The sequence below is a fragment of the Platalea leucorodia genome (assembly GCF_965183815.1).
Source record: "Platalea leucorodia genome assembly, chromosome: 4".
NCBI classification, from domain to species: domain Eukaryota; kingdom Metazoa; phylum Chordata; class Aves; order Pelecaniformes; family Threskiornithidae; genus Platalea; species Platalea leucorodia.
The window spans coordinates 72,826,959-72,844,477 of record NC_138826.1 but is presented as its reverse complement, the minus strand read 5'-3'; the positions used below and the strand labels follow the sequence as shown (position 1 = coordinate 72,844,477).

General features: G+C 42.9%; 1 protein-coding gene across 3 annotated transcripts; it reads left to right on the top strand.

The window, feature by feature from the left end:
- Positions 1 to 3: 3 nt before the first annotated feature.
- On the top strand, positions 4 to 17,503 carry POLDIP3 (DNA polymerase delta interacting protein 3). Of its 3 annotated transcripts, none has more exons than XM_082310678.1 (9): positions 4 to 126; positions 3,502 to 3,889; positions 6,314 to 6,388; positions 8,229 to 8,324; positions 10,008 to 10,190; positions 11,115 to 11,192; positions 12,583 to 12,712; positions 13,575 to 13,641; positions 14,002 to 17,503. In XM_082310678.1, the coding sequence occupies exons 1-9, from the start codon at positions 20 to 22 to the stop codon at positions 14,174 to 14,176; spliced, it is 1,299 nt and encodes a 432-aa protein (XP_082166804.1). In that variant the 5' UTR covers positions 4 to 19; the 3' UTR covers positions 14,177 to 17,503. The 3 variants fall into 3 exon arrangements, with proteins under 3 accessions (XP_082166804.1, XP_082166803.1, XP_082166805.1); XM_082310677.1 differs by having other exon boundaries at positions 5 to 126; positions 6,311 to 6,388; XM_082310679.1 differs by lacking the exon at positions 6,314 to 6,388 and having other exon boundaries at positions 5 to 126.
- Positions 17,504 to 17,519: the final 16 nt, after the last annotated feature.

Here is a 17,519-nt window from a genome sequence, read left to right as displayed (position 1 = left end):
ACGGAAGCAGTATGATGTCATGTCCGGGTCTCGCTCGCTGCGTCTTATCGTTGGGCCCCGCGACAAGATGGCGGACCTCTCTCTGGACGAGCTGATACGGAAACGCGGTGTGACGGTGAAAGGGAGGTAAGCGGGCGGGCGGGCAGCGCCCCGGGCCCGGCGGCCTCCGGTGGTTCCGCTGTTCTCCCTTCTGGTCGTTCCGCTCCGGAGGCTGCGGGCCGCAGCCTGCCTCAGCCCGGCCCGGCCCTGCTCCCCGCTCTCGCCCTCCCATTGGCTCAGGCGTTGGGCTGCGGGGCCGTGCCTTTGATGCAGGTTGGCGGTGATGGCCGTCGCTCAGGGCCGGGGCCGGGGCGGGGGTCTGTCCCCCCACCTCGCCCCCCTGCGCCTGGCGCTGCCGCGCGGGCTCTGGCCCCGGCCGGGCAGGCCCACCCGCCGCCGCTCCCCTTCCCGCCCCCTTCTCCTTTCTCCTGAGATTCCTGGCACAGCCCATCGCTTCACCTGTGCCTCCCACGCCCCGCTACCTCCTGCTTCTCCCCGCCGATTAACCCAGCGGTGCTCCCCAAGCCGGGATCAGCAGGGCCTCGGCGCCCCCCACTCCCGTGCCCCCTCGGTGTCCGGGCTGCCCTGTGTCTGCAGGAGGAGCTGCTGCTGGGCTGCAGCTCTTCGTCAGGCGGTGCCCGGGGGGTGCCCGGTCCCCCCGCAGCTCCCAGAAGCGGTGCGTTGATGAGCGGCACGGTGCATTGTGGGAGAGCCGTGGGAGGCGTAGTTGTGCCACAGGGAGCCGTAACTGTGGCAAAGCTGATCCGGATCCGCACAGGCGAGGCTTCAGGCTGCGACGGCTTTCGTCAAAATTGCTGCCTGGCCCTTGGAAACTGCAGTCTCTGTAGCATGGTTAATGATACCCTGGCAGATCGTTTGAAATGCTTGTGTGGATGTGGAGTGTGTTATGTATTAGCTACAAGATTAGATTCTTTCTTTGTATGGCAGGTGTCTCCAGTGTAGGCTGGGCCATTTACTCTAGTGCAGCTGTTGGCAGTTCTTATTTGGCTTCTCCTTTGGTAGCTTTTCATCTTCCCTTTTGTCATTGTCTCTTGATGCTTCTGAAGATCTTGTCCATGGATTTCTCCCCATCTGTGTTAGCTAAGTGTGCTCCTTTTTGTTGTTGTTGTTTTGTTGGTGGGTTTTTTTAATTTAATGGTCACTGGGGAATCTTAGGTTTTAACTCTGAATGTCTACACTTATATGTCTGGAGTAACATTTTAAAAGTTATCTGCTAACGTATACTAGCAAAATATTCAAACACATTTAAATCCTAGTCTAGACAAGGCCTTGGCTTTGTGCTTTCATTCATGTTATCCTGTGTATTCGGAACAGTTTTATGCTGCTTAATATGCCAAGGACCTCCTTTCTCCTTTTTCAAATCCCTCCTTAACTCTCATTTCTTCCAGGAATTCTTCCTGCTTTTATTTGCTGAACATTAATTCCTCTGCAGCACTGTAGAAATTTTTGTGCCTTGCATTTCTCTTATTTGTCATGTTTAGCTCACTTCCCAAGATTTCTGAGGTAGCTAACTGGACTTTGTGAAGGCTGAATAAACTTAAATCATTATATCTATGCTGTTCAGTAGTCTAGAGGAAATAACAGAAAACTCTTCACCTATAAAATGTACTAATCCACAAAATGTTCAAGCCAGAACTTGGAGTTCTGGGAAGTGAATTAGATGTTTGAGATTCCCTTTTATTTCAGGTGCTGTGGCACAAAATGCCTAAACAGTTAATGATGTTATAGGGTAAGCAATTCTTTGTGGAAGAGAGTTGCTTATTAGGATAAACTGAAGACTTGTGTCTTCAGACATGGTGTAATCTTCAGTACTGAGTTTCCTAACTGATTTCATTAGTTCATGTTATTAACAGGTTTAACTAATTCTGGCTTAAATGCTGATACATATATTTCCGGGTTTACTTTGACCTCTTTTATGCTTATTAAAAAGAACCACTCATCAAGCCCTTCTGCAGCACTCTGAATGCTTTCAACGTAGCTAAATTAATGCATTTCAAAATTGCAAGGGAAGTCTTGTTCTGCGACTGTTGCTTTATGGGTACTGTTAGTCTTCTGTATTACTCTGGATATATTTTAATAAATGGTCTTGATACTCTTGTTTCTTCTAGCTGGTATGCTTTGGCTGTATAAGAGAGCAGCCATAGGATTCTTAGCTAGGTAACAAAATGGGACCCCAGTCCTACCTCTCCAGTTGTCTGGGCACAAGAATGAGAGAGACACAAGAGGAGGTTTAGTCTTTCATCTTATTTTTTTTTTACAGATCTCTCCACTGAAAATACATGACTGTAAATAATGTTAAGATTGTAGGCTTAGATCGGGAAATACTGATATGAAACTATGAAGAATTCAAATTGCATTGTCATTTGAATTTGTGATGTTAGCCTTTTGAGTATTACAACAAATTCTAGATATCTACTTTTAGACTGTGTAATACTGGACAGTACGTTTCAGAAAGCAGATGAACACTGTAGCCCTCTAGCTTATTTTGAAGTTTAAAAAGCCAACAGCAAGAATATTTTTTCATACCTTAACTTTAAAATTTCTCTTACCACTTTTTCATCTTAAAAAAAAAAAAAAAGGAAAAAAAAACCTTCAAAAATACTTAAAGGAGGAACTGTATTAAAAAAATTAGACAAGCTGTTTCCTTTTAGGGGAGATTTTGAAAAAGTGAATCAGACCTGTAACAAGAAGCTAGTTTCAGCTTTCACTACATAATGGGCTGCTTCTTAGTAATACTTGTGTACAAGTACAAATGCTGTCCTGTCTGTGGGCTGTTATCTTTCTGTGCTCAGTATTGTGATAATGATGTGCTTAAAAAGTAAAGGCCACCGAGCGCAGCAGTTCTGTTAGTAGATTAAAGAAGAGGCAGTGATGTTAAAAAGTAATTTGACTGATAAGTATTCTTGGTGGCAGTTAATCAGCTTTGAAACTGGTGGCTTTGAACTGAGATTGGTACTTGTGCTTGTACATCCTAAAATCCAAGCCTCTACACTCCCAGAAATCTGAACTTGCTGCCCAGAATTGTTGAAGTCCCATGTTGTTCTGTGTTTCCTTTGTATCAAGACATATTATTGTATTACAAAAAATGCTTTAGCAGACCTACTTAGTCCTAAAGCTAGAAAGTCTGTTTCTGTTCCTCTTTGTCTTCAAAGGTTTCCCCAAAGTACTTAAGTTGTTGATGAATTTTGCTGAAGTCTGACCCTTTACTTAAGTTTGTGAATGTGAGCTTAAGGATGGATTTTGGAAATCAGTTCCTTAGCTGTTTATGTAGAAATCCAGCATAAAACAGTTTAGGAGCTCTACTATTGTATTTGGACATCTAATCTGAGTGGATTTCTGTGCAGTAATAATGAGCTTTTGTTTGCAGCAACACAAATACTTTTATTTATACTGTATCACATCTTATAATGTCTGAAACACTTTTTTTTTTTTTTCTCCCAGGCTTAACACAAGGCCGGTGTTTGGAGGTATAAGATCTCGCATTGGGATCCAGCAGAATCTTCTAAATAGATCATCACCAGCTGTCAGCTTCCAGCGAACATTTGATGCCCGACAGAAGATAGGACTCACTGATGCCCGACACAAACTGGGGGTTAAAGATGCCCGTGAAAAACTGGTTCAAAAGGACGCTCGATTCAAAATCAAAGGGAAGGTGCAGGATGCTCGAGAGATGTTGAATTCCCGCAAGCAGCAAAGTGTTGCTGCTGAAAAGGTGACCAAAGTGGTGGATGCCAGAGAGAAGATCAGCTTAAAAAGGAGCGCTCCAGCTGCTATCAGCCCAACTATGGGGACAGTAAATCCAGCCATGAAAATCACCAAAACTATCCAAGTAGGTCAAACAAACCACCTCTGAGCCCCTCGGTTATTCTGTAGCAGTCCCGTAGAAATGATAATACATAATATGTTCACATGTTTGCAATAGAAGCTATGGTGATACAGTTCAGTCCAGCCTTTAGGGCAGGATTCGGAGCCTTTTGGGTGTCCTTGCAGCTGCTTGGGGCTTTTTCTGGAATCCCAGCTTTCATTTAAATTTTCACCTGAATTTTGGGCCCAATAAAGACTAAAGCAGTGCTCCTGTCAGCACTGAAGTAGTTGTCTTGAATGGTTAAGTAGTCTCTTTCCCACCTAAATACAAAGAAAATGTATGCATTTTTTGTCATTCTTATACCACCTCTCCTTGCAAGTCTGATGTGGTGGATTGTCCTGTCTAGGTAACTGGTTTATCCTAGTGGTGGGATAACAGTTTAGAATATCAGCTACGTTGTATCTAAGAAGATCTAAAATTCAATGACCCCTTCTACAATTTCTCTATTTCTACTTGTCTGGTTTTCAGGAAAGCCCTGACTTCCAGGGAGTTGCCTGATTACATGATGCATTCCTGCTGAGGCTCAAGATTTATTTCAGTTGCAGTATAATCAGTTGATCACCCTAATCTGCTGATTTCCTTTGACAATTTTCTAATTCCACTTTGCTGTCTATGCAGTAACTGGATTTTTAGCAGACTTCTCTGAGAAATATCTGCTGTTGAACAATGTGTGTGTTACGTACAGTGGGTAGAGTCAGAAGAGAAGTTTCCAGACTGTCAGGATTGTTGTTTGAGAAGTGGTTTTGTTCCTCACCGCTACAAGCATGTAACTGAAGTTCCTAGCCTACCTCTTTCATTTTCCTCCTCCCAAAGATCAACAGTGTGCTTACACATACACAGAAAATCTCCTATTCTCATCAGTTTGAAAGCCTAGATGAGTCTGCTTTCTCTTCAGCTGTGGGTTTTGCTCAAGAGCATTAAGCATATTTCTTCTTTAAGTTAGCCTAGGAAATTTCCCATTACTCTGCAGGTTTCCTGCCAGGCTGACATAAGAAAGAGAAAGGACTCTTGTGGCAGTAAGAAGGGCTAATCGCAGAGCAATAGAGCAGTCTGTTCAGTAGTCTTTAATTAGTAGGGTAGTTAGTACTCATGCTGTCCTTCTAAGCCAAATCACCACCATCAGCCATTAGGAGCTGAACATTTTCTACAAAGTTTCTAGGAGTTAAAATAGTTTCTAGAGACTTGGTACAGCAGCAACTTGCTCTGACCTGATTTTTTTTGTATGACGTGGTTTAGCCTACAGTACTTTCTGTTTGTTAGACAACATATTGCAAGAAAAAATATTGTAGAATATAATAGTCATTAAGACTGTAGACAAAACTGCACATGAGCAATTATTTAATAATTTTTAAAAGATTTACACTGAAATTTCAAATTGCCCATGGCCCTCCTCTCTTCCCAAATGTGGGAGCAGAATCAAACTAAAGTATCTTGATCTGAGATGCAGCACACAGCTCTAATATCCTGTACTGTGGTCTTGTTTCTCATAAAGGAAGGAAAAAAGTCTTTGAAACTCAATTTCCATAGCTTTCCTGGTGTTTCTGTAGGACAAGTACCCTTGTTTTTGAATTGATTAGCAAATTGAAACATGAGGGTGCTGTGGTGTAAGTTACAGTCTAGAGAAAATGCAAATCTGAAGATCTTACTGCTGGTATGGAATATTTTTGTAAGAAGACCCATTCTTTTCTGTAACGGACAGCTTCCAGCTTTTTCAAAAACCCAAAGGGCTTTTTTAAGAGAGCTGCTGCTTGAGTTCAGTTTTTGATTAGTACAGCTATGTTCCCTGACTACTTCTGTTGTGATTTCCCTGTTTCACAGGATTACAGGCTGCAGAAGGGTCAGCTGTACTACTCCATGCATCATTTTATTCTGCTACAGCTTATTCCAGCTCTAGTGTGAAGGGACAGTATACACTTCTGCTTTGAAATGGAATGGAACTAAACTGTGTTGTGTCCCAGCTTGTTGAGTTTGGTGGAAATAGGTATCTTTGGTTCTCTTGTAGCATGAAAGAAGAGAAGCTTACTTACTGATCTACCCCATTCGTGGTTTTGTATTGGCAGAAATGTAGATCTAGTCAGTCCTGGCAGGGCTGGAGTTAAGTCCCCTTCCCACTAATCTTGGACTAAAACTCAAGTAATTTGAATCAGTTTCTCTGCATGGCCTTAGGTTTTAATTTCTTCGGTTAAGTGAAGCTATCTCATATTGAATGTATTACAGGAAACACAGATGTTATCTAATAGCATATTGTGGTAATATGTTTCAAGAGCAGGAGAGAGAGTTTCATTTAAGTGGTCTCAGGGTATCAACTAACAGCTCTGATCTTCTGAAATGGGGATCTGGTGGGCTGTAGTGTTTAATGCTTTGGTTCTTTCCCTCTAACTGTAGCAGAAAGCTCCAGTTCCTGGACACTCTCATCCGGCAGGAATGAGGATCAATGTGGTGAACAACCATACACACAAACAGGTGTGCCTGCTCTGTGGTCTTTGTTACCTTTGTGGGGGGAAGAAACGTGTCCAGAAACATTGGCAGATGTAAAGAAAACTTTAAGCAGGAAAGAAAAGTGTTTGAAGTTCTCCAGCAGCTTAGCTCCCTATTCTTGCATGGTTGAGATACTTTCATGGCAATTGAGGTTTTCATTTAGTCTAATTGATCTTGATTCCTTGTGTGTTCTATGAACGCCAAGCAAGTATTCCCAATTTTTATCTGTATGCGCTAACGTTTTTTTTTTTCTAGAGACTGTGACCTTTAGCTCTGATGCCTTTCTGTAAATGTCTCAGTGACACCACATGAAATCAAGTTTTGGTTGTTTTGATTCACCATCCTGCCAGCCTCTTCAGAGAGTAGATGTGATTGTAGATGGTCATGTGTTCTGCAGTGAGGTGGGAGAGGGTATAACCTTCCTGTGAAATCCCAGCTGTGGGTCCCTGCTGGAAACCTGATAGTGAACGGTATTAACGGGTATTCCGATGTACTATCGAATTTGCCATATCCCTTATCAATTAGACTTTGTCTGAGGAAAACCCTAGAATTTGTGCTGTCTCTTTTGGGATCACTTATAAAGGCCTTTGTCACAGCCCCCAACTGTTCAGCCACCTTGCCACCTTGGGTGCTTTCAGAGAGGAATTACACGTTTTTATTACTTAATTTTTTTGTGTGTGTACATAAAGTATTATATGAAATATTGGAAAACTGTAATTCACAATATCATGTCCTGTTTTGGTTTGGGTTTTTTGTCTCAATTATGGTAATGCTAGCTGTTTGTGTATGTTACCTCTACATTGACTTGCTGCCCTTGCCTATCCCAGATGCTGTCACTTAAAGAAGTGTCTTCATTATTCTGAGCTCATCACTATAAGCTTTGAACCCATTTTACTTTGTCCCAAACTCAAATCCGTTGTCCTCATGGCTAGTGTTTTCCCCAGTTCTTTTCTGCACAATTCTCCTTTGTTCTACTATCCCCTTTTGTTTTTTTCCTTCATAGCATTTCTGTGACTAGAACAACTTTCCTGTTTGTAAACCAGAATCTTGCTGACTATGGCAACCCACTTATTTTGCAAGCTCTCATTGCTACTCCCCCAATTTTTCTTCACCTTTCTACTGAATTAATGGGAAGCTGTTTTGAGTTCTGACTTCTTATATTCTGGGCAGTGACATATGTGTACAGACTTTTTCTTAACGTTATTTAGAACCTATGAAAAAATATTTGTGTAGGAGTTAGCCTCAGTATTTTAAGACAGGGCTATGAGCATTAAGTTGAACTGGGAAATTAATTATTCATTCAGTAAACCTCCTAGTGCAGTGTTTTCTAGTGCCAGACGGATATGTGCTGTGCTGAGGAAAGCAGACTATTCAAAAGGAACGTTTGGTTCAGATGTATGTGGCAGGCATCTGCTTAATTTTAAAACAACTAATTAGAAAAAAATCATATGCACAGGCTTCAGCTTTAAAGGCAGCAGGGTGCTAAAAAGTTAGACACTGATGCTTTATTCCATTAATGTGGTTTCATCAGTCCTGATGAGGTCTAGGGATTAGAGAAATGTATCTGTGGTTTCAGTACACCTAGGGAAATAGCTTTACTGTGGCATTTCTGGAAAAGAAGTTTGATAGTTTTTACACTGGTGTTTTGAAATGGACTTGCATACCTTCAGCTCTGTGTCCCCAAGCTGCAAGGGCAGGAGTAAAGTCCAGTGTAGTCGTGTTCATTACCTGAAGAAGGCTGAACGCAGGGGAGAACTACTTATGTTGGAAATGATGTCTAGATTAAATCTACCTGCTTGTAAACTATTACCTTGCTTCTCTCCAGGGTCTGTATGACATGGAAGATGATGATGAAAGTGTCTCTCCCCTTACTAGCAAACAGATGAAAATCACCACCACAAACAGTTTCCTGCACAACGCGGTAAGGGATTATCTGAACAGTCGCCACCACGCCATGCTCACATTGGGTGGACACACAGGCTGCGGCTTTACGGGGCTTATGTTCTTTTAAAGTATGTAAACGATGCTTACTCCTGAAATGTTTGCTCTTCACCCCAACCCTCCCTTTGTGCCAATGCTTTTAGTGTTATTTTTGGGACAGAGTCCTTTTAGGCTAACTGTGGTTTTATAGGCCTGTTGCAGCCAGAATGCGCACTTTCTCCCTTGCTGGCAGGTTGCTGCATGTTAGCTCTTGACTTTCTTCTTGGTGAGGAAGTGCTTTGAACCTATCTCGTTATTGTTTGAGCAGGCAAGCAAGGGAAGCTTTCTGCTGCTTCTAGAGGCTGGACATCAAAGCAGGAAGTCTCTTGCCATGCAAAATCTTGGTTGGCAGCTTGTTGGGGAGTACTGATGCTCTGGAGAAGATGGGATTTCAACACAGACAAATGCGAGATCTTGCTCTTGGGATGGGATAACCCTCTGCAACTTAAGCTAAGAACTGACGGGCTAGAAAGCGGCTTTGTAGTAAAGAGCCTGGGGGTCCTGCTGGGTGATACACTAAGAATGAATTAGTGCATCCTTGCAGCAACGAAGGCCAACTGTAGGTTGTATATGAGTAAGATCATTGCTAGCAAATCAAGGAAGATAATTATTGCTGTCTGTTTGGCATTTTGAGAATGCACCTGGAGTACTGTGTCTATTTTTGGGCTCTGCGATACAAGACAGATGCTGACAGGCTGGAACTGGTACAACAGGGTGGTCAGGGGGCTGAGGAGAGGGTGAAAGCAGTGTCTCTTAAGGCTGAGAAGAGAAGGCTGTAGTGAGATCTGCCCATGCATTTTTACTGCCTCATAGATGGTCATGGAAAAGGCAAACCCCAGGTCCTTTTCAGAAGTGAACAGGGAGAAGGTGAACCAACAAATGTGTTGCAGCAAAAGAAACTCTAGTTACATATGGGGGGAGAGTTGTGCAGTTCTCGGGGTATTGGTCAGCCTCTGGCACAGGGACCCAGAGAGGTTGTGAAATCACCGCTCTCGGAGATTTTCAGAGTTTAACCGGATGAGGCCGTCAGCCAACCCGATGTGTCTTTGAAGTGAGCCCTGTTGCAGACATGAGGGCTGGACATGAGTTTGTCCTAAATTATTCTGTGGTTCTAAGAAAGCAAATTAATGTGGCTTTACCATCACACAGGCAGTTTAGTGCAATGATTATCCTATGTTTTTTTTCTCATGTGGGTGTTCAGAATAGAGCTCCTGGCCATTTGTGATCCTTAAAATCAGCCTTAGGGTTTTTTGCAGGAGTGAATGTGTTATTTCCAGTGTTCACAGCAGCTGCCAAGCACAATTTTTATTCTGGCTTTACACTCCTCAGGTAGTTCCAGCTAGAAAAGTTACGCTTCATGTCTTTGTGTGCCCTAGCTTTGTGTTTCTGAAGAAAGTACTCGTTAGTGAGGGAAGTGCTCTTTTGGGATAAACATATGACCGGAAACTTTAGTTGATTTTTGTCTCAAAGCTGAAAGTATCCATCACTGTAGTGGTTTTGACACCAGGAAGGACATGCAGTTCTTAGTGCATGCTAGTAATGCTCTCCCGCTGTTGGTGCTTGAAGAGGAGGGATGACTTTTGTAGCCTGCAGCTCTCAGATACTTTATTCTTTCTTCCTGTAGACCGGGCTGAGTGGCAATAAATTCTCTCTGTCCAAGACTGTTCCCCTGACTAAAGTGGTCCAGAATGATACGTACACAGCTCCACCTGCACCTCCCTCTCCTATGCGGACGAAGGCCTTGACAAACATGTCCCGGACCTTAGTGACAAAAGAGGAACCTCCAAAAGAACCGGCACCTGTTGAGGTGAGCTCAGGGAAGTGGGAGATGCTCTTTATAGAAGTCTCTGAAACATCTGAAACTTGCTCTTCGTCAGTTATGCAAGCAGCTCATTTCTGCCTGCCTTCCACCATTGTTTCTGGGACTCCATCAAGCTTATTCTGGTAACTGCAACCCATGTCCCAAGAATATGAAACCTGTCTAAAGATCCTTCTCTTCAGCGTTTGAGAAACTTGGAATTCTTGGTTAGTGCATCTTGCTTCTCTCAACTTTATCTAGCATGGGAGCACATGGTCCTGGAGGAGTCCATGTTACAGGGAGGTTACCGTTGTTGTTTGGACACTCCTTGGAGACTGTCCCTAGGAATAGTGTTTTAACAGTACTAGTTACATTGTGTTCTGTGGGCTCCTGTTAGCAAGGAGAAAAACAGGATTCTTCCAAATACAACTTCTTGCTGTCCACACAAGACCTCTCGGGCAATTTGTAGACAAGGTGCCTGGAATTGCTTTGCCAAACTGCCTGATGTTGGGTACGGGTAACCCACTGGGTGTTCCCAGGCATGTTGAGTTCAGCATGCCCTTGAGGGGCTGGAGCCATATTTTGGGGGTTGCTGGATGGTATAGAGTGCAGCAAAGACAAGCGCTTAAAAGTGTGGGCATGACCAGAGAGTACTGCGTGTGTATGCAGGTTAAGTTAGTGTTATACTTGGGAATGAAAGAGAAAAGTTACTTCAGAGAGAAATTAGCATGGAAAAGGGGCTCCTTTTCACCATCAGATGAGCTGGGCTTTTTTAAGCATTGATACTTCCCATTACTAGCTGTAGCTCTTGCCTGTGTGTGTACAGATTTTCCCAGACATCCCTTTAGTGACTTTTTTCGCTTTCTCTGCTGTGCTGTCTTGCCTGCTGCATTTCTGACCTTTTTTATGTGGTGCATTTGTTTGTGTTGACAGCTGGCGTTCAGTCCTTTGGAAGGCACAAAGATGACCGTAAACAATCTGCATCCTCGAGTCACAGAGGAAGACATTGTTGTGAGTGTTGCTTACTGCCGACCTGTGGATGAGTGATGCTTCCTTCCCTTAACCTACCTCTTTTGATAAATCACTTAATCTATGGTGAATGCAATGAAGAGGGGTATGATGTGGGTTTGCTTTCCTTGCAAAAACTTTGAGAGTTCCTGATGTTTTTTGGTTTGTTTTTTCTTAAATTTTTTTAAAAGTGTGTGCTTAACCTTATGAAGTTTAACAAAGACAAGTGTAAGGTCTTGCACCTGGGAAAACATAATCCAGGAGTGCAGCTCAGACTGGGATACACCTGGCCAGAGAGCAGCTCTGTGGAAAGGGACCTGGGGGTTCTGGTGGACAGGAAGCTCAATATGAGCGAACAGTGTGCTGCTGCGGCCAAGAAGGCCAATAGGATGCGGGGTTGCATCAAAAAGGGCATCACCAGCAGAGATAAAGAAGTCATTATCCCACTCTACTCAGCGCTTGTCAGGCTGCACCTGGAATACGGTGTACAGTTCTGGTCCCCGTTATACAAAAAAGATGTGGACAGGCTGGAGGGGGTCCAGAGAAGGGCCACCAAGATGATCAAGGGTCTGGGCAGCCTGCCATATGAGGATAGGCTGAGAGAGCTGGGTTTGTTCAGCCTTGAGAAAAGGAGGCTTAGAGGTGATCTTGTCACCATGTACCAGTACTTAAAGGGGAGCTACAAAGAAGATGGAGACTCCCTTTTTACAAGGAGTCACATGGTGAGGACAAAGGGTAATGGGTACAAGTTACTCCCAGGGAGATTTCGATTGGACACAAGAGGTAAATTTTTCACAATGAGAACAGTCAATCATTGGAATAATCTCCCCAGGGAAGTGGTTGACTCTGCTACACTTAACACGTTTAAGGCTCACCTGGACGTGGTGCTGGGCCATCTTGTCTAGATTGTGCTAAAAGGTTGGACCAGATGATCCTTGAGGTCCCTTTCAACCTGGTATTCTATGATTCTATGATTAAGAAGTTGGAACAAAATACCATTTCTGGGATGTACTGAGATACCTGGCATCACTTAGAGTTCATGCCAAATCATGCTTGGTGTTGTCCTCAAACTATCCAAATTATCTAGGCACTTACATTCTCAGCAGGCTGAGAATGAGCCTGGTCTTCATGTGTGACAAACAGTATAGAGTACTGGCCTTGAACTTTTCTGCTTGTGTCGGTAGCAGTATGGAGCTTTGTGCAACCTGTATTAATAATGCCAAGTACTCATACTGTAGCAAACACAAAATAAGGCAAGTGGCAAGATTCTGCCATGTATTTACTAAGCAGGACAGGTGGTGCAGTTAGGAAACTAAGCCTTTCTCACTCAGTGTCTTTGGCTGAAATGGTACCTCTGATGTGACCATGGTCATGACTAACTCTCTGCCCTCAGGAGTTATTCTGTGTGTGTGGCGCTCTGAAGCGAGCCCGGCTGGTGCACCCTGGAGTGGCTGAGGTAGTATTTGTCAAGAAAGAAGATGCTATCACAGCATATAAGAAATACAACAACAGGTGCTTAGATGGTAAGTTTGAGGCCAGAGTTGCATTTAGGATAGATAAATCAACAAAGACTTTTCTACCTCAGTGGAGAGTTTAAAAGCATCTCATAAGCTACCAAGAGAGAGGAAGTGCCAGAAAATCAGTTTGAGAGCTAGACAGTGTAATACGCTCCTATGTAACTAGCTGAATATATGTACAGTTTATTTAAGGGAAATTAAAAAAGAAGTCTTCCTAGAAAGAGAATACTCAAAGCTAGAGGCAGAGTCCTGGTGATTCCACTGGTCTAACTTCCAGATTAAATTTCTTGTTTCTAATCCAGTGCCAAGAGCTAAATAGCCCTTAGGGAGGCTTTACCTGCTTACAGAGTAGCTGTTTGCAAAGTACAAGTAAAACTAATATTTGCAAAACTCTCAAGGCATAGTCAGAGACATTTTGAATCAGACCTGTAAAACAATCAGTATCAACTTCTCCATAAACTCTGAACAATGCAATTGTTAATCTGGATCCACCTACAATGTTGTAATAGGCTGAAATTAGGTGTTAATTCTTAGCTGTAAATAGATGCTTTTTCTTTCTCTAGATGAGCGACATGTTACAAATGTCAGATGAGGAGCAGAGACCTGAGAATGGGAGATTCTCTTGTGTCTCTGCTAAGGGTTTTGTACCTCTATGTAATTTCTTAATTAGTGTGAGTCTTCGTATTGTACTGACTGTTTCAGTGGCTCTTCTGTTGCTGTGATTTTTGCAACAAAAGATTTATCGGCTGTTCTTTCTCATGTTTCCCCAGCATGTGGAACTCTATTGCTTGCACTGATGTGTGATATTTCTGGGGTCTTGCCTTACCACGATTCTGATATAAGGACTCTTTTAATTGTGTGTGTTTAGGTCAACCAATGAAATGCAATCTTCATATGAATGGGAATGTCATCACCTCAGACCAGCCTATATTGCTGTAAGTGTACTTTGGGTGGGAGGAAGAACCAAATACATTTACAAGTTCTATTTTGAGGAGAACCTGAGGGGAGGGGAAGAAAACTGCTGGCAAATTATTGTCCCACGAATATTCTCCTTCTCTTCCTCTCTGTGGTGCTCTTTGTTGAGCTGAGTGCAATATAGCTTGACTCCATAGTGTTCCCAGCCCTGAGGCTCAAAACAAGCCTGAGATGAGGAAGTTTTCTTGTGAGGAAAGCGTATTTAAAATCTCCCTCTCTAATATTGGGAAGGGGGCAACACAGAGAACAGTAATTGCAGACATAGCGTTAACCTCTCATTATGAAATAAAATTTAAATACTGCTTTTTTTAATCCTCCAGCCGATTGAGTGATACCCCTTCAGTGAAGAAGGAAGGGGAACCACGCCGGTCAAGTGCAAGCGCCTCCTCAAATCCCCCAGCTGAGGTGGACCCTGACACTATCTTGAAGGCACTCTTCAAATCCTCAGGGGTCTCTGCCTCTGTGCAGCCTACAGAATTCAAAATTAAACTCTGAGAAGGGGGAGCAAGCAGTGGACTGGAAAACTCATTTAAGTTGGGAAATGAGAGAAGTGCAGGAGTGCAGATGTTATTTGCATTTGCCTGCCTTGAAATTTTTTGTTTTCTATGATCGCTACCTTACTGTACAATAGTGTTTCCTCTTGTGTGTGTACTTTCTGTTTTCATAGTTGGAGTTTTCTTCCATGATTTTTTTTCCAAAAGAATAACCTCCCCCTTCTGCCAGTAATGTATTACTAAGCATATACCATGTAACTCCCTCCTTTATTCCAAAGTCCCTAGTGGCCATTAAAAGTGCACATAAACTTTGAGGGAAGGAGAGGTGATCTCCTTCTCTTTTCTTCTGACTGACCTTTAACTAAAAGGTACATCCCCTTGATTATCAACAGGCAAGAACACCACATTGTTTCTGAAATTGCTGCGCTGCGTACAGAGTCAGGTGTGGCCCCATACAGGAGGTGCCATCTTGCATCTTTGACTTGTGTGCGTTCAGTGGCATACTGCTTCATTCTGGCTGTTGGACATTTTTCTGCTCAGCAGCTGTGACGTTGAGAAGTGTGAAAAACGGAGCTTCCAGCTGTGTATACCAGCCAACAGAGGCAGAAAGGACATATGCACAAGTGCACCACCCATTGTGCAGTGGGAGGGATGCTTCAACTCTGGTAATGCAGAGAGGTGGGGGGCGGGGAAAAGGGCTCTGGCATTTGTACAATGAATATGTTAGCCCTGTAGGGTCAGGCTCAGTTGCTCTCATCTTTCTGGACTGAAAAATAAAAACCAGTCTTGTGTTCAGAGCCAGAGGAAATCCAAGTATTCGCCCCCATTAGACTGTATCGCATCCTCCTGCTGACACAGGAACGTTACATTTTTTTTCTTACCTTCTAACTTACCCAGACTCCTATAAAAAGGAAGGAGCTGGGGCCTTTTTCAGATACTAATACGTAGGAAGCAGACTTTTCTTGCGCCTGAGAACTCACTTCTTTGAGAGATGTCATTTGGGCAGTGTTTGGCTGCTGTGGGGGCATGCTGCTTGTATGCATGGATTCGGAAGATGATTGCTGCACTTCATGGCTTCAGGGAGAGGTTTTGGAGAGGAGAACAGTTAGCGCTCTGTAAGGAACACATAGGAGAGGAGTGCTAAGCAAGTCCCATGCAGAGCAGCGAGGATGTACCTTGGGCCAGTGATGAGCCACAGGCCACTAGGTGGCACTTCCAATACTTCCTTTGTTAGTACAGCGTCGTTTCCATGGGTGTTTGAAGTCCCAGTAGCACCATTCATTTGTATTTGTTCAAATTGTATTATAAGAGAGGAAAGCTAAGAGCCGCTTCCAGAATCTGGTTGGGGTTTGAACTTGATCCTTCTAGCTAGGAGACTAACCTAATCCATTCTGTTCAGCTCTGCTGAACTTTAATGAGCTCTCTGTAACTGTTGTAGGTCCAGATTCCATTTCTCGGTCAACCCTATGTTTCTTTTGCTTTCTTGTTCTGTATTAACTCTTTGCTCTTATCTAGCTCGTGCAAACCATTCCTCTATCTCACTGGATCCCTTTTAGCCATGGAAATAACTGAGGATTTGGCAGGACTTGTTTTTCCAGAGTACTCTCTTTGGTTTGGAAGCCAACGACACCATTATTGGTAGGGTGCTTCGTGTGAACAGCGGATGTTTGTAGGGGAGGGGACTTAAGACAGCTATTGTTCTCCTTTTTTAGATTGCCCATCAAACACCTGTGTTTTATTAAAAAAAAAAAAAAGCGGGGGGAGGGGGAGGAAACATTAGGGATTGGAGAAGATAATGTATTATCTGTTTCTGAATAAACGTTTGTTATACAGAGAGTGGATTCTAAGCCTTTTTAGATGCTGTGAAATAACTAAAGATAGGTGGAGTTGTTGCAACATTGAATCAAGCATGCTTTTAGAAGAATATAGAGGCTTCAAAACTGATAATGTGATGAAGAGCAAGAGGAGTATATGGATAAGAGAATTGATGCTCATAAGCCTTTTAATCTGGATCATTGAAATTAGTATCTGATTCTTGCTACTAAGTGGGAGCAATTTGTGTCCCCACCTAGTTCCAATTCTGTTGTCACAGAGAAGAAAAAGAATGGCCTTTGTTATTGACAGCCTAGTAATTTAAAAAGTAATTAAAAAAAAAAATAGCCATGAAATCAGGGTACCTGTTCTAGGTGAAGGCAGGTACTTTCATTATCAGCTAGACACAAAGCTGCGGAAATGTGAAGACACTTATATTGTGTGTGCATATCTTGCCTCTTCTGAAAGAATGGGGAGATTCAAGCATTTTTTTTTTATTAATAGATTCATATCCACTCCAAAAGCCAAAGAGCAAGATGCACTTTGTAACTTGCTGTTAAGTTGTGCATTGTGTTTAGATTAGCTGTGAGAAATTATGATGACATTAACATATTTCCTTGGAAGAACTACTGTTCTCTAGCTCTGCGATCTATGGCAGTATTTTTTTTTTTTAATTTTATTAAATTGGTGAAGTCAATGGTTATCTAAACACCACTCCATGATTTGTTTTACAGCAATGTCTTGGTGTGCATTGCTGCTCTTGTTCTCAGTCAGCTCTCTGAAGTTATCTTAGTCTTCTAATACTTAATAGCGTGGTTTCTTTGGTCGGGCACTGAAAGAAGACTAACCTTCAAGCAGTTCACCTTGCAGCTCTCCAACTTCTGGCTGTCCTGCAGTTGTCATCCTAATCTTGCTTGCATTCCACTGAGCTCACCTACCACCTTCTGACCTCGCATCTCTGCACATTTGCCCTCATGCAGCGTGGTTATATATTTTTGTTCAGTTTTTTTCTGGGCTGTTAAGAGATTATAAACTCGCATATGAAACACTGATTGCTTGCAGTAATTCAATATGGCTGGCCAAGATGGGTGGTAGGCAATTTGTAATAGTGTTTCTCTCTTTTCCCTTGGCTTTTTCAAAAACATGCTGGCTTCTGAAGCCATGCCACAATTTCCAAGTTTGTCTGGTATATTTTCATGGCTTTTGCATGTACCATTTCCTCTGATTATGTTGATTAACCTGGATATTTGTTTGGTGAGTCGACTCTCCATGTTATTTCTTGCTTTCACTGACCCTTTTTTCACCTTGTACATATGTCTTGCCGGGATATCTTTATTTCGGAGTGCTTCTGTCTTCCATTCAGTCATAAATACAAGTTCCTCTGTAAAGGGCGTCATCTTTTTTTTTTCTTTTCCCGATGAACAAGAGTCTTTAAAAACAGCTGTTCTTACAGTTGTCTTTGAATGGTTTTAGATATCTTTGAAGATTTAGTTCTTCTTGCACTCAACCATCCGCGGCGGCGGCTCCCTCAG